The 18,108-nt window shown below is 37.1% G+C and overlaps 1 protein-coding gene across 7 annotated transcripts in view; it reads right to left on the bottom strand.

The window, feature by feature from the left end:
- Positions 1-4,638: 4,638 nt before the first annotated feature.
- Positions 4,639-18,108, bottom strand: part of ACBD5 (acyl-CoA binding domain containing 5) — a gene marked incomplete at its 3' end in the record, with an annotated part of 33,963 nt that continues 20,493 nt past the window's right edge. For 4 of the 7 annotated variants that reach the window (XM_082616637.1, XM_082616641.1, XM_082616635.1 and 1 more), the window contains 4 exons: positions 14,222-14,421; positions 12,841-12,885; positions 12,414-12,523; positions 4,639-6,587 (listed from right to left, as the gene is read on the bottom strand). In XM_082616637.1, the coding sequence (XP_082472763.1) occupies positions 6,575-6,587; positions 12,414-12,523; positions 12,841-12,885; positions 14,222-14,421 (368 nt within the window). Of the gene's footprint in view, positions 6,588-12,409; positions 12,524-12,840; positions 12,886-14,221; positions 14,422-18,108 lie in introns of those variants that run through there. The other 3 variants (XM_082616636.1, XM_082616639.1, XM_082616640.1) reach the window with 1 other exon arrangement.

Here is an 18,108-nt window from a genome sequence, read left to right as displayed (position 1 = left end):
GCAAACATAAAAGGTGTTTAATAAATGATCATTATTTGAGCCCTAAGTACCCTACTACTTCTCAGAATATTTGTCTTAATTTGGTGTTTGGGAAATGGTTGCTGTATAAAACTCTGCTATTAATCTCCAAAACATCTTGAAGATCACTTTCAGGTCTGATCACTCTGTTTGCCAGGAAGAACCATCTTGTTTTTAGCCAGTGAAGAACATGCTCAGAGTCCAAAAGATTGTGCAAATATTTACCATTTCCACCAGGACTCCTTTCAGTTAATACCAAGCCAGCTGTGGATGGGTCATTCTTATAACTATGGAAAGTGGACTGGTCACGGCAACATTTGAAGGAGAGAGACTGAATAAAAGGCTACTGAACCAGCCCACCTGGATTCAAGACATATTTTAGAGGTGCAATCAATACGACTTACTGATGGATGGGATGAGGAGGGTGAAAGAATGGGAGTTTTGAGCTGGTTTGTTACATAGCATCATTGCAGCAAATACCCTTCCTATACATCCCAACTTACAACAAAGTGACATTTCAGACACCAGAAAAAAGAGAATATCCTATAAGCATCCAAAGAGAAAGAAAAGAGGATGGTAAGAGATAACAGAAAATATATATATTGGTCTCTGCCTCCTATTCCCACACAGAGCTCCTAAAATACTTCTATCAATAATTTCCGAAGGGATAAGAGCACCAGGAGGATTTTTTTTGTTCTCATATTTGGTCTTTGACTCTGGTTCCTGACCCAGGGCTTCTGGCTCCCTTGGGATTTCCTGGGTGATAGCAATGTCCTTTGTTCTAATGAGGTGACTCTGGGTGGGCTCCTGTAGGGGGGCCTATCAACAGAAAGACCCAGCCATGATTAGAGGCTTGGAATTTTCTGGGACTTCCCTGGTGGTCCAGTGGTTAAGACTTCATGCTTCTACTGCAGGGGCACGGGTTCAATCCCTGGTCGAGGAACTAAGATCCTGAATGCCATGGGGCCAAAAAACAAAAAACAAACAAGCTTGGAATTTTCAGCCCCACCCTCCATTCTCCAGAGAAAGGAGAGGGGCTGGAAATGGAGTTAATATTTGATTGTGCCTATGTGACTAATCCTCCATCAAAATCTCCAAAGTACAGGGTTTGGAGAGCTTCTAGTTGGTGAACACGTGAAGGTGCTGGGAGAATGGTGCTCCCCAGAGAGCACGGAAGCTCCACACTCCTTCCTGCATACCTTGCCGTATGCATCTCTTCCATCTACACGTCCACCTGTATCCTTTACCATATCCTTTAGTAGCAAACTGATAAACAGTAAACTGTTTACACATGAGCTGTGACTGCAAAGGAAGGAAAAAGAATGAAATCTTCAATTTTCAGTATAGGGGCGACTTCCCTGGTGGCGGTGGCACAGTGGTTAAGAATCCGCATTCCCATTGCAGGGGGCTTGGGTTTGATCCCTGGTCTGGGAACTGGATCCCACATGCATGCCACAACTAAGAGTTTGCATGCCACAACTAAGGACCCAGCGAGCCACAACTAAGGAGCTTGCCTGCTGCAACTAAGGAGCCCACGTGCTGCAACTAAGAAGCTGGTGACCTGCAACTAAGGAGCCCACCCGCCTACTGCAACAAAGACCCGACGCAACCAAATAAATAATAAATGAATTTAAAAAATTGTTTTTTAGTAGAGGGAAGTAAATAGATAACTCCCAAAATAGAAGTATCAGAAAGAAGCAGTTCAAAAAGCAAACAAACAATGACGAACAACATAATTACTGAAATTAAAAATACTATAGGACTCAATAACAGAATAACTGAGACAGAAGAATGGATAAGTGAGCTGGAAGATAAAATGGTGGAAATAGCTGCCAGGGAGCAGAATAAAGAAAAAAGAATGAAAAGAATTGAGGACAGTCTCAGAGACCTCTGGGACAACATTAAACGCACCAATATTCTAATTATAGGGGTCCCAGAAGAAGAAGAGAAAAAGAAAGGGTCTGAGAAAACATTTGAAGAGATTATAGTCGAAAACTACCCTAACATGGGAAAGGAAATAATCAATCAAGTCCAGGAAGCACAGAGAGTACTATACAGGATAAACCCAAAGAGAAACATGCCGAGACACATATTAATCAAACTATCAAAAATTAAATACAAATTCTACATATTGTATTCACTCTACGTATTTTATACATATATTAACTCTATGAGATATTTTTATCCACATTGTATATGAGGTATTTATCCACATTGTATATGAGGTATTTTTATCCACATTGTATACATACGAAAACTGAAACATAAGGTAAGGGACTTCCCATGATTGCAGAGAATTTGAACCTAGAGTGTCTGGCTTCAGAGCCTACACTCAGTCCTGACAATCATGCATTTTCTATACTAGTCAGGACTCTAGTTCCAAGTGTCAGAAACCTACCTTAAACTGCCTTAAGTAAGAAGGCAAATTTATTAACCCATGTAAACAAACTGTATAAACATAGGGGTAGTGTTTTCAGAATTAACTGGATTAAAGGACTTGAACTCACTGTTTCTGACTCTTATCTAAGTTCCTAGGTCTAGATGTTGGCCTTATTATCTAAGGCTCCTCCAAGTGGCAGGATATACAGCCCCAGGATCTCCCTGGTAATAACCTTACAGCCTGTAATTCAAGGAGAAAGAGAACACAACAATGAGATACCACTACACACCTATCAGAATGGCTAAAACCCAAAACACCAACAAACAATACCAAATGCTGGCAAAGATGTGGAGCAACAGGAACCCTTATTCATTACTGGTGGGAATGCAAAATGGTACAGCCACTTTGGAAGACAGTTTGGTGGTTTATTACAAAACTAAACGTAACTTTACCATGCAATCCAGCAATGAGCTCTTTAGTATTTACCCAAATGAGTTGAAAACTTACAACCACACAAAAACCTATGCACAGATGTTGATAGCAGCTTTATTCATCATTACTAAAATTTGGAAGCAACCAAGATGTCCTTCAGTAGGTGAATGGATAAATAAACTCTAGTACATCCAGTCAATGATATATTAATCAGTGCTAAAAAGGAATGAATTACCTAAATCAGAAGTCAGCAAACTACAGCCCATGGGACAAATACGGCCCCCTACTTGTTTTGTAAATAAAACTTTATTGACACACAGCCATAAAAACATAAAAAGAAATGAGCTATGAAGACATGAAATTACATGGAGGAACCATAAATGTATATTGCAAAGTGAAAGAAGCCATTCTAAAAGGGCTGCATACTGTATGATCCCAACTATGTAATATTCTGTGAAAAGGCAAAATGCTCTCTCCTCTAGTTTCCTGAAATAAATCCAGAGAATAACTCTAACTGCTTCACTGATGGTCATACACCCCTCCCTAGGACTGTCACTGTGGTCAGGAGGAGAATGAGATAGACACTGGCCAGGTCTGAGTCACATGCCCATTACTGTGGCTCAGCGGGTAGGGCTGGATTACAGTGGAGGAAGAGGAGCTCTGTGCCGTGGGGAAGGGCAAGGAGAGTGATGCTGTTATCAGGAGGAGGAGGGACAGGTGCTGGGCAGAGAAAATAACAATGGCTACACCTCACCTGTATTATGTATGTATTTAAAAGTTCTTTTAGTTGTTTCTTTTGAAAAAGGAAAGAACACTTACCGTTTTTCAGCTTGAAAAAGTGGTTCCATTGGGAAGGAGGATTAATGGAGAGAGAGAAGGTCAGTGGGAAAACAAGGGTTGAGAAGCAGAAAAGAAAAACAAATAGAGAAAGAAGAGAACTCAGTTAAGTGTATTAAAGGCCAAAAGACATGGCCTTTCCTGTGTATGGGCAAAATTAAGTTTGTAAAATTATATCTCTATAAACAATTTTATTCTTTAAATAATATTCTTTCTTATAGACAAAGATATAATTATGAGACCCAGTTCTAGCCAAGTAGATGGAGAAGGAGTATCCTGTGTGAGACTTCCAGGAAAGTTACTGTTTCCTGATTGGGTAAGGATCTTTGCCTACCTGTAATGTAGACATTGGACCGAGATGTACAGCAGCCATTTAGCGAACATGAAGACAAGGCCCACACCCTAAAGATGACAGAACAGAAAGACAGACGGAACCTATGTCCCTAAGGACATTGTGGAAGCACCTTACCAGCCCTGGACTTCCTACCTCTGGACTCCTCGTATATGAGGAAAAAAAACTCAAGCCACTGCAGTTAGGTTCCTATTACAGGCCCCAGAACACTGGTATCTTAATGTTACAAACAGCTAACATCACTTTTATCACTATCTGGAGAAGTTACAAGTTATACATTTGTATTAAAAACATAAAACCTTCTCACCATTTTCTACCTAAGACCAACTGTATGTATTTAACATGGCTGACTAAGGCCACACTGAGTGGCTATGGGAAGCTACCTATTTGGAATAAGAATTGAAACTAAGATTTTGACACGATCAGTAACATTTTCAGCCAAATGACTAAATGAGTTCAACTTCAGCCTGTTTCTGATTTTTATAAAATTACATGTAATAGCATGGCTTTATTTTGAACGAGGCACAATTACTTCCTATGAACCCCTACTATTTATTCCCATTTAATCCTTATATAATCAATGCACTTCTAACAGTAACAAGGAATAAAAACCATAACATTTTTCATTAACCTTTTATTTTTAACTTAATTTTACAATAAAGAAACAGAAAAGAAGTAGATCATTAAAAAAATACCATAGCTGTCAATTTTAAATGAGGTTCTTGTTAAACAAAGCAGTAACACTACATCCTATAATTACGTCTTTACTTGTATATACAAGAACTGTGTGCAAAGTGCTTTTCAAACTATAAAATAAGACTTTGGAATAGGATACAAATGGTTATCCCTAGGAGTTAGTTACCTCCAACTGCTTGTAATGAATCACAACTGCTTACATTCTTACTTTGCATCTTATTTATTTATATACTAAGAGAAAAGCCACCATTTTCTGATGCCAGATTGATAGCTAATTTTTTAAAATAACTCCCGACCCACAGGTCTAAATTTTATTTTTACATATAATTCAGTTACCGGCTTCATTTTTTTCCCTAAATAAATAGAGGACAGCTTTTAAAAAGCAAATATTAGTAGATCTCTTTAGACAGATACATTTTAATCAAGATGGGATTAAAAAATAAAAAACATCAAGTTACATGTAAGAAAAAAAATAAGGAAAAAAAGAGTCTTCAGAAAAGCAAATTGTATTCTTATACTTTTTTCTTCAGGTAAACAAAGAACCATCCTCTAGACTAGGGATGGATTACTTTCTCTCTTATTGAGAACACTCTGAACACATGATGCTAAACCCAACATCACACATACCAAGAATTTAAAAAATTATTTGATACTAAACCTTTGTATCAGAGAAACCTTTAAAGCATAAGGTACATCTACATGAGCAGGGAGTTTTAAAAGGCATGCGGGAAGGATAATTCCAAACAAAGCCTTCAAGGATCTAAATTACAGTCTTCTTCTTAGTCTAAATGTGGGAGGTGGAGGAGAGACACAAATTTACATTAGTTGGGTATGTCTTATTCAAATGGAAGCATATGGCCTGCTAGCTTGCAGATCTCTCCAATACCCCTTGTGAAATAGGTGTATCTCCAATATTATACCCCGAAGGAAAAACTGAGGCACTAAGAGGTTAAGAGTCCGGTCTGTGTGGTTTACCAGTTGCAGAAAAGTGATTTTCCTGTGTTTCCTCTTTGACCTTTGTAAAAAGAGTATAAATAAGTTTTCATTTTATATTTCAAAGCACCCTATGAAGCAGAAACAAGATGTCCTCAGTTAAAGGAAAATTATTACAAAGTAATCCATGTATATGATTGACAAATCTTATTAATGATCCACAGGTTCAGAACACGTTAAGCCCGTTCTTCATCATTTCCATTAGCGGGTTATGTCTATTCTGTGAATCATTTGTAAAACCAAAGCCTAGTACATAGGGCTCTACTTTGTCATAATGATGCCTGAATACTAAAGTTAGAGCTGCGCATGCCCAAGGAAGATTATGGGCAGCCCACAAAGTGGACGTGGAGAAGATTCTTCCAGTCGTTTTCTACTGAATCGCATGGTGGTTCAGTGACTAAGAAAGAAAGTCGATTTCATCTCATTTGAAATTCACTCCTGGTTTGCATACTTTCTCATAATTAATTTAGAAAATTAAAAATACCCAGTTATAAATCTGTTCTTATTATCACAACTGTACCTTGGAAAAGCAGCTTATATTTCTCTATGGGAGATAATCAGGTAAACATGTTACCAAACAATAATTAATAATTTAATGTCCTTCAAGTTCAAGGGTAGGGTAAATCTAAGTCTGTTACTTATAACCTAGTTGAGATTGATTATTCAAGTATCAGCAATATTAGTCCTTAAAATGTTATCATTTGTGTAGTGCAAAATATATATATGTATATATGTACACAAACCAAACTACTGGACAACAAAAAGAAATGTAATCATCACAAACTAGGAGTTTCGTGTGAGCTCCACAATCCATTTCATCCCGAGGTCATCCAGGCCCAGTAGTCTTCTTCAGTAAAATATTTTCTTCAGTTCAATTTTCTTTGAAAAGAAAGGAAAAAAACAATGTCCTATGAGTATAAATGCAACCTGAATATGAAACACATCCATACCAAAGAATTTGCTGATGGTAACATAATAATAATATTCAAATTCAAAATAAGACCATAAAATTACAAATGATCATTATGAAGTTACTTCATGTCACTTAGAGCTCAATAGGAAAGATCCAACTGCAAGTGATGACATTACCAAGTAGTTTCTAACAAACGATTTAAATGTACATTCCTCTCATAGCTTCTAGATTCTCATCTTTTTCTAGTTGGCTATTCCACAGTTCAGATTTTTGCAAATTATTTCATAATTTTATCAAAATGGAAAGTTTTGAAACAAAAAACCTTCATAAAACAACAAAAGGTTGGGCTTCCCTGGTGGCGCAGTGGTTGAGAGTCCGCCTGCTGATGCAGGGGACACGGGTTCATGCCCCGGTCCGGGAAGATCCCACATGCCACGGAGCGGCTGGGTCCGTGAGCCATGGCCGCTGAGCCTGCATGTCCGGAGCCTGTGCTCCGCAACGGGAGAGGCCACAACAGTGAGAGGCCCGCGTACCGCAAAAGAAAAAAAAAAAAAAAAAAGGTTGACAGATACACAACCTGGACTGTTCATTTAATCAACACATATTATGTATCTGTTATTTTCCAGGCACTGTGCCAGGTACTGGGGATTCAGACATCTCTGAGGCAGGCTCTTAGCCCTCAAAAAATCTCTCAGTTTAGTTGATAGGATGAGGATGGGAGGGACATATAAACCAACAACTCAGATGTGTATAATGTGATGGTTTTACTGATAGCAGAGTGAGCTACCAGAGAAGAATGGGCTTGTGAGCACAACAATCGCATGTGATCTGAGTTCTGGGAAAGGACCCACAGCTGTAAAATCTCTATACCCTCCTCAGCATTCCAGATGCCAAAATGCCTGAAACTCTCTCATTACAAGTTTATTCCTCTCCTCTGTAGAAACGCTCTTATGCAACCCCCTTGGCAGGAATGATCTTTTAAATAATCAGACCACTCCTTATCCTCTGCAGGAATCTTATGTACACCTTGGCAGGAGTGACATTTTAAATAATCAGTTGGATTTTCACATAACAGGAGGAGATTACTCTGGCATGAAGAAAAATGGCCCCTGGAGGAAGAGAATCGTGGGTGGTTGTAAAGACTGCCTGAGTGAGACTTCAGCAGAAATGCTAGTTGGGAGGTGCCTGAACAGTTAGCAACACTTACTAAGAACCCACGTGATGCAGACTGCTATACAAGATTTACCAAATCTGTAGATTTACCAAAAAACACACAAATTGGTCTATGAACCCCCCAATCTTCAACTGTAATAGGGAAATAGAAGAGACATAAGTCACTATCACTATCTTTGGAATTTTTGGGATGTTTTCCAGGCACTTAGTGAGCTCTTTCTCTCCTTTTATAAAAAATTAACTTGTAAAATGTAGGGTATAGTGTGGTAAGAGAAGAAAAGTTACAGAAAACAACAGATAAGAAAACAGGAATAACATTTTGCCTTTCCCCAGCCCACTGAACTCTCTGCTCTGCCTGGACTGCTGAGATTCTTTCCCTGCCTCAGAAGCCTGGGCCTGAATTTTTGGTCCAGTATCACCTTCCCCAGGCTCCATATGAAGAATGTTTCTCCTGAGACCTGTCCCACCCTATCCAGTTTTTGTTAAATAAAAACTGAAAGCTCATTGTCTCTAAGGAAACCACCTACCAGCACATTTATGAACCTGGACAGACTGATAAAAGGAAAGTGGTTAGAAACATCCTTTCTTTCAAATTACAGGCAGACCTTGAAGATCATGCGGGTTCGGCTCCAGACCATCGCAATAAAGCTAATATCGCAATCAAGTGAGTCACACAAATTTTCTGGTTTGCCAGTGCATATAACAGTTTACACTCTACTATAGTCTGTTAAGTGGCAATAGCATTATGTCTTAAAAAACTGTACAGACCTTAATTTTAAAATGCTTTATTGGGCTTCCCTGGTAGTGCAGTGGTTAAGAATCCGCCTGCCAATGCACGGGACATGGGTTCGAGCCCTGGTCCGGGAAGATCCCACATGCCTAGGAGCAACTAAGCCTGTGTGCCACAACTATTGAGCCTGCACTCTAGAGCCCGCAAGCCACAACTACTGAGCCCGCGTGCCACCACTATTGAAGCCTGCACGCCTAGAGCCCGTGCTCTGCAACAAGAGAAGCCACTGCAGTGAGAAGCCCGCGCACCGCAACAAAGAGTAGCCCCCCACTCGCCGCAACTAAAGAAAGCCTGTGCAGCAACGAAGACCCAACTCAGCCAAAAAATAAAAATAAAGTTCCCTTTAAAAAAAAATCATTAAAAAAATGTTTCATTGCTAAAAAATGCTAACCATCATCTGAGCCTTTGGCAAGTCATAGTAGCAACATCAAAGATCATTAATCACCAATCACCATAACAGATACAATAATAATGAAAAAGTCTGAGATATTTCAAGAATTACCAAAATATGACACAGAGACATGAAGTGACTGAATGCTGTTGGGAAGCGGTACTGACAACCTTGTGACAGAGTTGCCACAAACGTTCAGTTTGTAAAAAATGCAGTATCTGAGAAGTGAGGTCTTTGTGTAATAGATTAAGAATAGTCTTGTGGACTTAAAAGGTCTGCTTTCAGGGAATTCCCTGGCGGTCCAGTGGTTAGGACTCGGTGCTTTCACCACCGTAGGCCCGGGTTTGATCCCTGGTTGGGGAACTAAGATTCTGCAAGCTGCCGCCCTGCAGCCAAAAAAAAAAAAAAAAAAAAAAAAAACTGGCCTGCTTTCAGTATTTAACTCATGGATAATTTTAATAGCAGAATGACCAGGTTAGGTAACTGAGGGGAGGTAGTACCATAGGAGGCTGTTCAGGGCCTAATTTTGAACAGGTCTGCAGATGATACTCTTCATAGCACATACAGAAAGAATGTTTTTCAGATCCCCTTCAGAGTGATATGAGATCTCTTTTACTTTTAAATTTATATTTTTCTGATGTAAGTTATTATATATAGAATGGATAAACAACAAGGTCCTACTGTATAGCACAGAGAACTATATTCAATATCCTATGATAAACCATAATGGAAAAGAATATGAAAAAAAAGAATGTATATATATGTATAACTGAATCACTTTGCTGTATAGCAGAAATTAACATTGTAAATCAACTATAAAAAATTTATATTCTTCTATACTGGGGAAAAAAGAATCAAGCAGTGGACCTTAAGTATTACTTTTCATGTAAAAAAAAATTTTTTTTTAAAGCTTACCACAAATAGATAACCACTTATTTTACACGTGTATAGGATTATCTCAGTTTAACATCCAGATGTTAAATAACATCAAAGCTTCTCCAGGTCACATGGTACTTCAGTTGCCATCCTGCCCAGAGTGGGCCTTCAGCCATGCATTCAGCACATATTTATTGAAAGCCTAATACATGCCAGACACTGTGCTAGAGGATGAGGTACAGGGTGGGCCCTGTTATAAGTAGGGCACACCCTCTCCTGGCCACATTTTTCCCATCCTAAGAGGATTTCTAGATCTTTCTCTTCATCTCTAACACAGACCTGTCTTCCCTAAACCATGCACCATGTTCTCTAGTCTTCTTTCCTATAACTGTCAGATTAAAACCTGTTAAACACTGCCAGATTAAAAGACGCCTACATCCCCTCAAGCCAAAACTTATTTCCATAGCCAACCCCAGTTGACTCCTTACATATATAAGTAAACAATACATAAAAACACTATGTCTCATCAAAATGCAGTTTCAGAGCACTAATAATTTACAACTTTGAAGGATTAAATACCTAACATACATTGGAAAACTGGATAAAGATTCAATAAGAACAAAGTAGAAACTTAGGAACAGAGAAAAGTTTCTCCATTCAGAGACATCTGTCAACAACTGAAAGGAATACTTAGGAGAAATGGCAAACACTTTTACAAGTAAGGAACATTAAAAAATAATAATAATTTTAGAAAAACTGCAATTTTCCGTGACTGCTGAAGCAAAGTGCAGTTTGTTTTTTCAGTCTTTAATAAACTGACAAGCTGCTTCAACCTTAAGCATGAAATAAATTATTAATCGAAGTAAACTTTAGGTTTTTTTGTCATGTGTTGAATTTTTCTATTCTCCAATCCCCAAGTTTCTCCAAAGAAAAGCGTGAAAAAGAACTTTGAAATGCATTTGCAAAACATGTAAACACCTCCCGTTAGCACCACTGTTGCCAGCCGCTTAAATCCAGTATAACCACACATTGAGAAAAGGTTTGGTTCTTTTTTCCTCCTATTGTCAGGGATATTAGGATTTAAAACACTGTATAGCACCCAACCGTCACAGGAGAAACACAAAATGTGTGAACAAAGAAAAGAAAGGATTTAAATTAAGGTCTATATCTTTTTTTCCCCTTTTTTTGGCCACGTCATGCAGCATGCAGGATCTTAGTTCCCCAACCAGGGATTGAACCCACACCCCCTGCAGTGGATGCGTGGATTCTTAACCACTGGACCACGGTCTATAGTCTATATCTATAGATATAGTCCCAAGGTCTGTATCTTAACAGCTGAAATGACACATACACAGATGGCTTAGAAAGGGGGTAAATGATACTGAGAAGGCAACTTAGGCTTCTGAAATCTCACAAAAGTTTTTTAAGTGAGCAAGTATATTCCAAGAACATTAATGTACCAGAAAACGTATTGAGTTCATTTATGAACATAAATCAAAGTCTTAACATAAGCAGAGAACAAGGAAGACTAAACCAAGTCACCTAAGGCCACATGCATTTCCGTTTCTCTACTATAAAGCATTCTCACTGGAGCACTTAGACTAGTGTGCTGCTTAGCCCTTTGACGTAGGAGAAGGGTAAATGTTTGGTTTTTGCTTTTGTTATCACGTGCAGTAACTAGAAATGTGGGTTCTTTGGTAGAGGAACAACAGACCTATAATTATTTAAACTCGTAGATTTTTTTAAAATGTGTTTCTGCTGCACATATGTAAGAGAGCACTTAAAATCTTACCACCAAATCCCCTATCTCTTTTCCCCATCTGTTTTGACTCAATGGGAAATGGTGATGAAACACCAGAAACATAATCAGCGAGGCCACAAATGACAAATATTTGTCCATCTGCCCATCCAGGGAGAGTAATTCAGTTTACATAGTGTCCAAAAAAATGCTTTTAACAATTTTCTTGAACCCAAGAGTTTTGGCCTCAGGTTATTCCTCATCTAGACAATCTCAGAGCACTTGCAAGGATTCGAACCTATTATTCTCAGACTTATCTGAGTTATTTCCTGGCATCCAAACTGGAATTCTGGCCCTCAAATTAGAATAAGCCCTATTTCTAGTCAACCACCAGGATGAACATTTTCTGAAATGCCAATGTCTATATTTCTAAGGTATAGAGAGCACGCAGGCATTATTAGTTTTCTTATCTGTTGTCCTTTAATATTAGCAAAGGGCCCCCCAAAAAAATCATACTTTGAGAACACTGTTTCTTCATAAGACATAAAACTTAAGCCCATAATCATTTTCTTGCTGTTGCATAAATCAAAGGTGTACAAATACATTAGATGCCGTCAAGTGAAAAAATTTTAATCTAACAAGTATCTAAAAACCCACTAGATATCATTTCCAAGGTAGTTTCAGTCTCAGGATCAGTACAGAATGCTCAGTATGACAATCTATCTATAAAATGGACCTATCTCCCTAACTGCCACCGAAAGCTCTGTCTGCTATAGAGTATAAGAGTTTACATACCACTTTGAATTATAAAACTATCATATTACCTTCTCCTTCTTTGGTAATATAAATGCACTAACCACTGGGCAATAAAAGGCCATATGATAGCAAAGATTAATGCACCAGGAGACATCTCGAAGGGCCACCAAGATGGTCTCTGAGAAAATAAAATAAGCTGGTCACCAATCTATTACATATTGCACATATAAATTTAAAAAACACACCATAATTTTGAAACTATATAACTAATAATAGATCTCACTCCTGCTAAAGGGAGGGAGATAATTTTAGAGCGTAATTCAGAATGTAGACTTTCAGAAGTACTTCAGACTTAGTACAAAACAAATATATTTTAAACTTCAAAGTTCTAAAGGGTAGATTTCATTTGGAATACTTTCAGGATGTCATATAATCTAAATTTACTGTAACTTATTTGAAACTCTGGCACTTAGATTTAAGATAAGAATTTCTTACCGGTGAAGGGGGCTGATTACTGGTCTGTAATGCTGATGATTTTGCCTATCAACACAAATGAAACTGATTTAGCTTTGACAAAAAGAAAAAAAAATACAGTAATTTTTTCTATTTCCTATCTTTTTTTTTAAAAAAAAGGGTGAAATATTGGATTACTCTTGATTTTTCTGCTAACTATGCTTTATCCTGAAACTCACAGTGACCAAATTAAGTCCCTAAAATTGCTAGCCAAATAATTATCTCTGACATTTTATAGTTCAAATAATATAAAATTATCAAAATAAAACCTCAAATTAATCAGAACCATTACTTCTTTTACTTTCTTATTAAGTTACTTACTCAACATTTCTTATTAATTCCTTGATTTCCATATAAACTACCAACTTACAAACACATTGGAGAACTATAGACTTGATTATTAAAACTGTAAAAGTGTAAAGATTATGTGAACAATATCCAAATATCTGTTTTGGAGATTCATGATAAGCTATAGCAAACCACAGTGGAGGTCAAATCATAACTCTACATTTCTCTCTGGCTTGAAAGTTTTGAGCCTAAAACTAATTTACAGTAAAGAATGGGTAAGTTAGTGTATTACCTCCACAGCATTTTAAAAAGAGGTCAAGACAGAAGACAACGCTTACTACAAAAGGATGGCCCTTCAATGGTGAACCCTAGGACTTTAGCTGTGGTCTCTATTAGTGCCACAAACTGCATTGTTCAACACTTCTTATTCTTCTCGTGTTCTTCTTCCTGTCTCCAACATGGTACTGCTAATTTTATATGCTGAAAAATTCCAATTATTTTAAGTAGTATTTGGCTTTTGGGTCAGTTTTTTCTGAAATAATATTTTCAAAAGTAGATACTTTTAAAAACCATTAAACTCCATTGATGTGTGTAAATCAGATTTTTTTTTTTAATCTAACAGCAACTATTTATTGTGCCCCCTCCTTGGAACAAGGCTCTGTCCTTTAGCAGCAGTAAATAAAATAGTATATATACAGTCCCTACAATCACAGTGTTTATAGCCTAGCAAGAAAGATATTAAATGCACATACCAAAAAATCACACATTTAACAAGAAAAAGCATTTTGTAAACTGTTACTGTTTAGCATTTTGTGGATCCAGAATTTGTCTCTTTCTTAGCAAAACCATTCAAATCAGTGTATTTGAATATTCTTCTCATTGGAACACACTATATACCTCTTGATAAAACATAATCTGAGCCTGGTTCCCTAAACGTATAATCTTACTTAACTGCTAAAATAAGCTTTGGGTATCATTTGTATGGTTCATTTAAATCAGATTAACACAGATTCCAATTACACACTGTTTGATGGGATCAACAGCAGATGAAGACAAGACAAATGAGGAAGGCTACCTGCGATGCCGTCAGCGTCTCCAGTTTGTGGAGTCTCTGAAGGACATTCTGCATGTCCTCCTGCAGGCGCATGAGCACGAGAGCGATCTGCTCGTTGAGGCTGCCCCTCGACCCTCTGTCTGAACCCCAGCGTTCCCCATCACCTCCACTTCCCACTTGCCGACCTTTGTTTCCTTCACTCAAATGTTGCATCCTGTGCCCTATTTTAAGAGAGCAAAATAAGTTAGTTTTAATCACTCTTAGAAAAGTAGAAATGGTGGGGTGTTTTTTTGTGTTTTTTTTTTTTCATTTTTCCTCTATTTCTTTGAGACCTAAATCTCCAAAGTGGAGTGGAAGCAATCAGGAAGTACACAAAATAAACTATTAAAATCAAAGAAGTTGACATAGGTATAGACTTCTATTTATAGTCTTATTTTTTTTTGCTAAGGTTTTATAATGTACCTCATATACTAGTACATGACTCAATGTATATAATACACAAATAATACGCATATTTGGGGTACATTCTTAAAAATTCTTCACTAATACAGTAACAAGATTGAAAAAATATGAGGCTGTTTCTTTGGAGTATTAAAAGCTACACTAAATAGCCATGTTTTCCTATTTGATCACTGTAAGCCTCCCAAAAGGTTTTTAAATGGTTTTTCTTATAAATTCCATTACACTTATATTGAAATCTCACTACCACTAACATTTTGTTGTCTATCCATACGTTCTTTTTTCTACGCCTATATTTACAGAATTGGCATTACCCTTTATACGTGATTTTGTGTACTACTTTTAAAAAATATTATGAACATTTACGTGCACCATTAAATTTTACTCCAATTCCAAAAACACTGAAACAGCTATATGAATTCACTAGTAAGACCATGAAATAATTTACTCAATCATTTTGCACTTTTAGATAGGGTGACTCCAAATTTTTGCGATTACAAATAACATTGCAATGAATGTCTTTGTATATAAATTCTTGTCCAAATTTCTATTGATTTCTTTAGGTCAGACAAATTCAAAGAAGAATTCCTGGGTGAAAGGATAACAATTTTGTTGTGGTTCTTAATGAGTGTTGCCAAGTTATTTTTCACAAAGGCTGAAACAGTTGTTTGTTTGTTTGACCTCGCCATGTGGCATGCAGGATCCTAGTTCCCCAAACAGGGATTGACCCTGTGCTCCCTGTATTGGGAGTGCAGAGTCCTAACCACTGGACCACCAGGGAAGTCCAAAACAGCATCTGCCAAGTTAAACCCCAAAGAGTACACTGAAATGCTCGATGCCATTTTCAAGAAGACCTCTACTCTTGTATCGAAAGGAAGTAAAATTTGAAGTGGTCATTCCTGAACTCAGCTATTGGTCTGGAATTTACACAGAAAAAAAAAGTGGGAAGTCGAATTTGAGGCTTAGTTTTTTCCTGCATCCTTAAGAGCCTGACATATTCTGTGATGGTCTATCAGTGGATTCTGATGGTGACAGAGAACTACTGCTGTCTCTGCTCACTTTACTACATCCTTTGTAATACTCAATGTGCAAACCGCCTTCACAAAGACAGGAGTATCAGCCCATCCCCCTGTACGGGCCCCTGTGATTTCTGGGAGCCGTAGAGAGCTGTAGGTGGGTAAAGTCAGATTTTAAACAGGAAGCGTTTCATATAAACAAATTTGTTAAATTACCTAAAGAAAGAAACCTGAATCCAAGGTTCTAGTAATACGTTGTGACCTTTTTCTTAACTAAATATTCACAAATTTGTATTTTTTCTTGTAAAGAGGGGCCCTCTGCCCAAACTGTATAAGCTGCCTTTCTTGAATAAATGAATGACTTGCATTTCTGCCATGTCAATTCTCTTCTTTACTGTTTCCAATGTATTTATAAGTTATATAACTATTACTTATGCCTCCAATTTTCCCCCTACCTCTGCAATTTCCTTTTTTTAGGCTTATCATCTCTGCTTCGATCTCCTATTTGTAAGTGTTTATATTCTTTTTTATTGAGTGAGGAATACTGGTTATCTAAAATGTTCTGTTTTCTGGCATATATATTCTTCCAAAACAGATCTTTTGTTTGCATCCTAAGCGCCTTTCCCCCTCTCCACTCTCCTTTTTATTTTTTCCTTGTCTGTAGGATATCTACATAGTTCCCAGGTCAGTTTTTGTCAGCTTGTTTATCTATGACACAGGCAACTCTATCAATCTACCTAAATAGAGTGGGTTTCCTGCCACGTTGACATTGCCCTACTGGTATGTTGGCCCAGACCTGACCTTGTAGGCTTGATATCATCAGTGTCTGTTGCTTCTATATTAGGCTCTTCTGAGTGGGACTAGAGGTAGGGGCTGAGGTAACGGGGGAATTGCTTTCTATTCTCTTTCTTTGAACATTGTGAAATGCCCTGTGTTGGGGACTTTTCCTGGATCAGTGATACAAACATACATATATATATATATATATATATATATATATTCAATGACATATATATTCAAATGACAGATGGCCTTATATTTCAGATCCTTCCTCCATATAAGAGGCCAGATGGCCTAGAGTGATGAAAACATGAGGATGATAACATCAGGAAGAGCAAAGGACAGGTCGAATCAAGTTCCATGTGAAGGTGAGGAGTGTAAGGTTTATAGGCAGACCTATATATATATAGGCATATATACAGACAAAAAACACTGTATATTCTTCAGTAGGAAGAATGTGTCTTAGTAAAAAAAAAAAAAGAGAGATTATCCTGATCACTTTGAGAATGTATTTAATTAGAAAATAAGAACAGTCATACAAGCTTAAGAGGTTTCTGAATCAGTGAAAAATGAAAAGCTTGGCCTGGCTATCAAATTGGAAAGGAAGACATTAGAGAGAATGAATTACAGGTTTATCTGATGGACCAAATGTAGAAAGGGGGAGACAACGGTGACAATAAATAAGAAATACAGTCCAAAGTTTCTTGCCTGGGTGTCATAAGGGTAACAAAGAAAAATTTAGCATCTAGAATTATCAGGTTCCATAGGTATCATGGTACACAGTTTGATAACTACCAATTAGATTTACCAAATTAATTATGTAAGGTTCTCATTATCCTTAGTTATGTTTTTGTCCTTATACTCTCATATAGACCAAAAAAAGGATATTAAAGTCTCCTGAATATTAATATGATTTTACCTATTTCTCCTTATATCATCTGCAGATTTTGCTTTTTGAAGTGTTGATGTTATATAAGATATTAACAATTTAAAGTCTCTACTGCACACCTTAACATTACAAGTGGCCCTCTTTATCTTAATGCTTTTTGTCCTGAAATTAATCTTCCATGATATCAAGATTACTAACCTTATTTTAATGTGCATTTGTGTGAGATACCTTTGCCTATATTTTTATTTGTTACTTTCTGAATATGCCTCTTGTAGACTATAGCATGAAGCTATGCTTTGTTTTGTGAACCAATCCAAATACCTTCTTCTTTAAGTAGGTGAGTAGAGCCTCTTTACTTGTACTGCTTTCACAAATACATTTGATCTTAAGTCTTTTATATTATGCATTGTTTTATGGGTTTTAAAAAATATTTTACTACACGGTTTGTTTTCACTGCTGTTTTAAAAATGTGTATTTTTTTTCTGATAAATTAGAAAGGTTTGTTTTTGTTCAAATGACTATTTTGACAGTACCTATTGAGTCCTTACTATAAACAACTGTAAATTAATATTCCTACTTTTCTTCCCCACTCAACTCTTTATTACCTGATCACATTAATATTCTTAATGTTTCCCTCTGTACTGTTAAATGTTCTTTTATCTCTATTACTTGATTTATCAGCTTGAAATGATGTCTTTTGACCTAAGCAGGGAAATGGGAAACAGTAAGGAATTCAGATTTTCACCTATAGTAAGCAGCAGCAC

The sequence above is a fragment of the Mesoplodon mirus genome (genome assembly GCF_964341445.2).
Source record: "Mesoplodon mirus genome assembly, chromosome: 4".
NCBI classification, from domain to species: Eukaryota; Metazoa; Chordata; class Mammalia; order Artiodactyla; family Ziphiidae; genus Mesoplodon; species Mesoplodon mirus.
The sequence above is the reverse complement of the archived record's forward strand: the minus strand, read 5'-3'. Positions and strand labels throughout refer to the sequence as shown.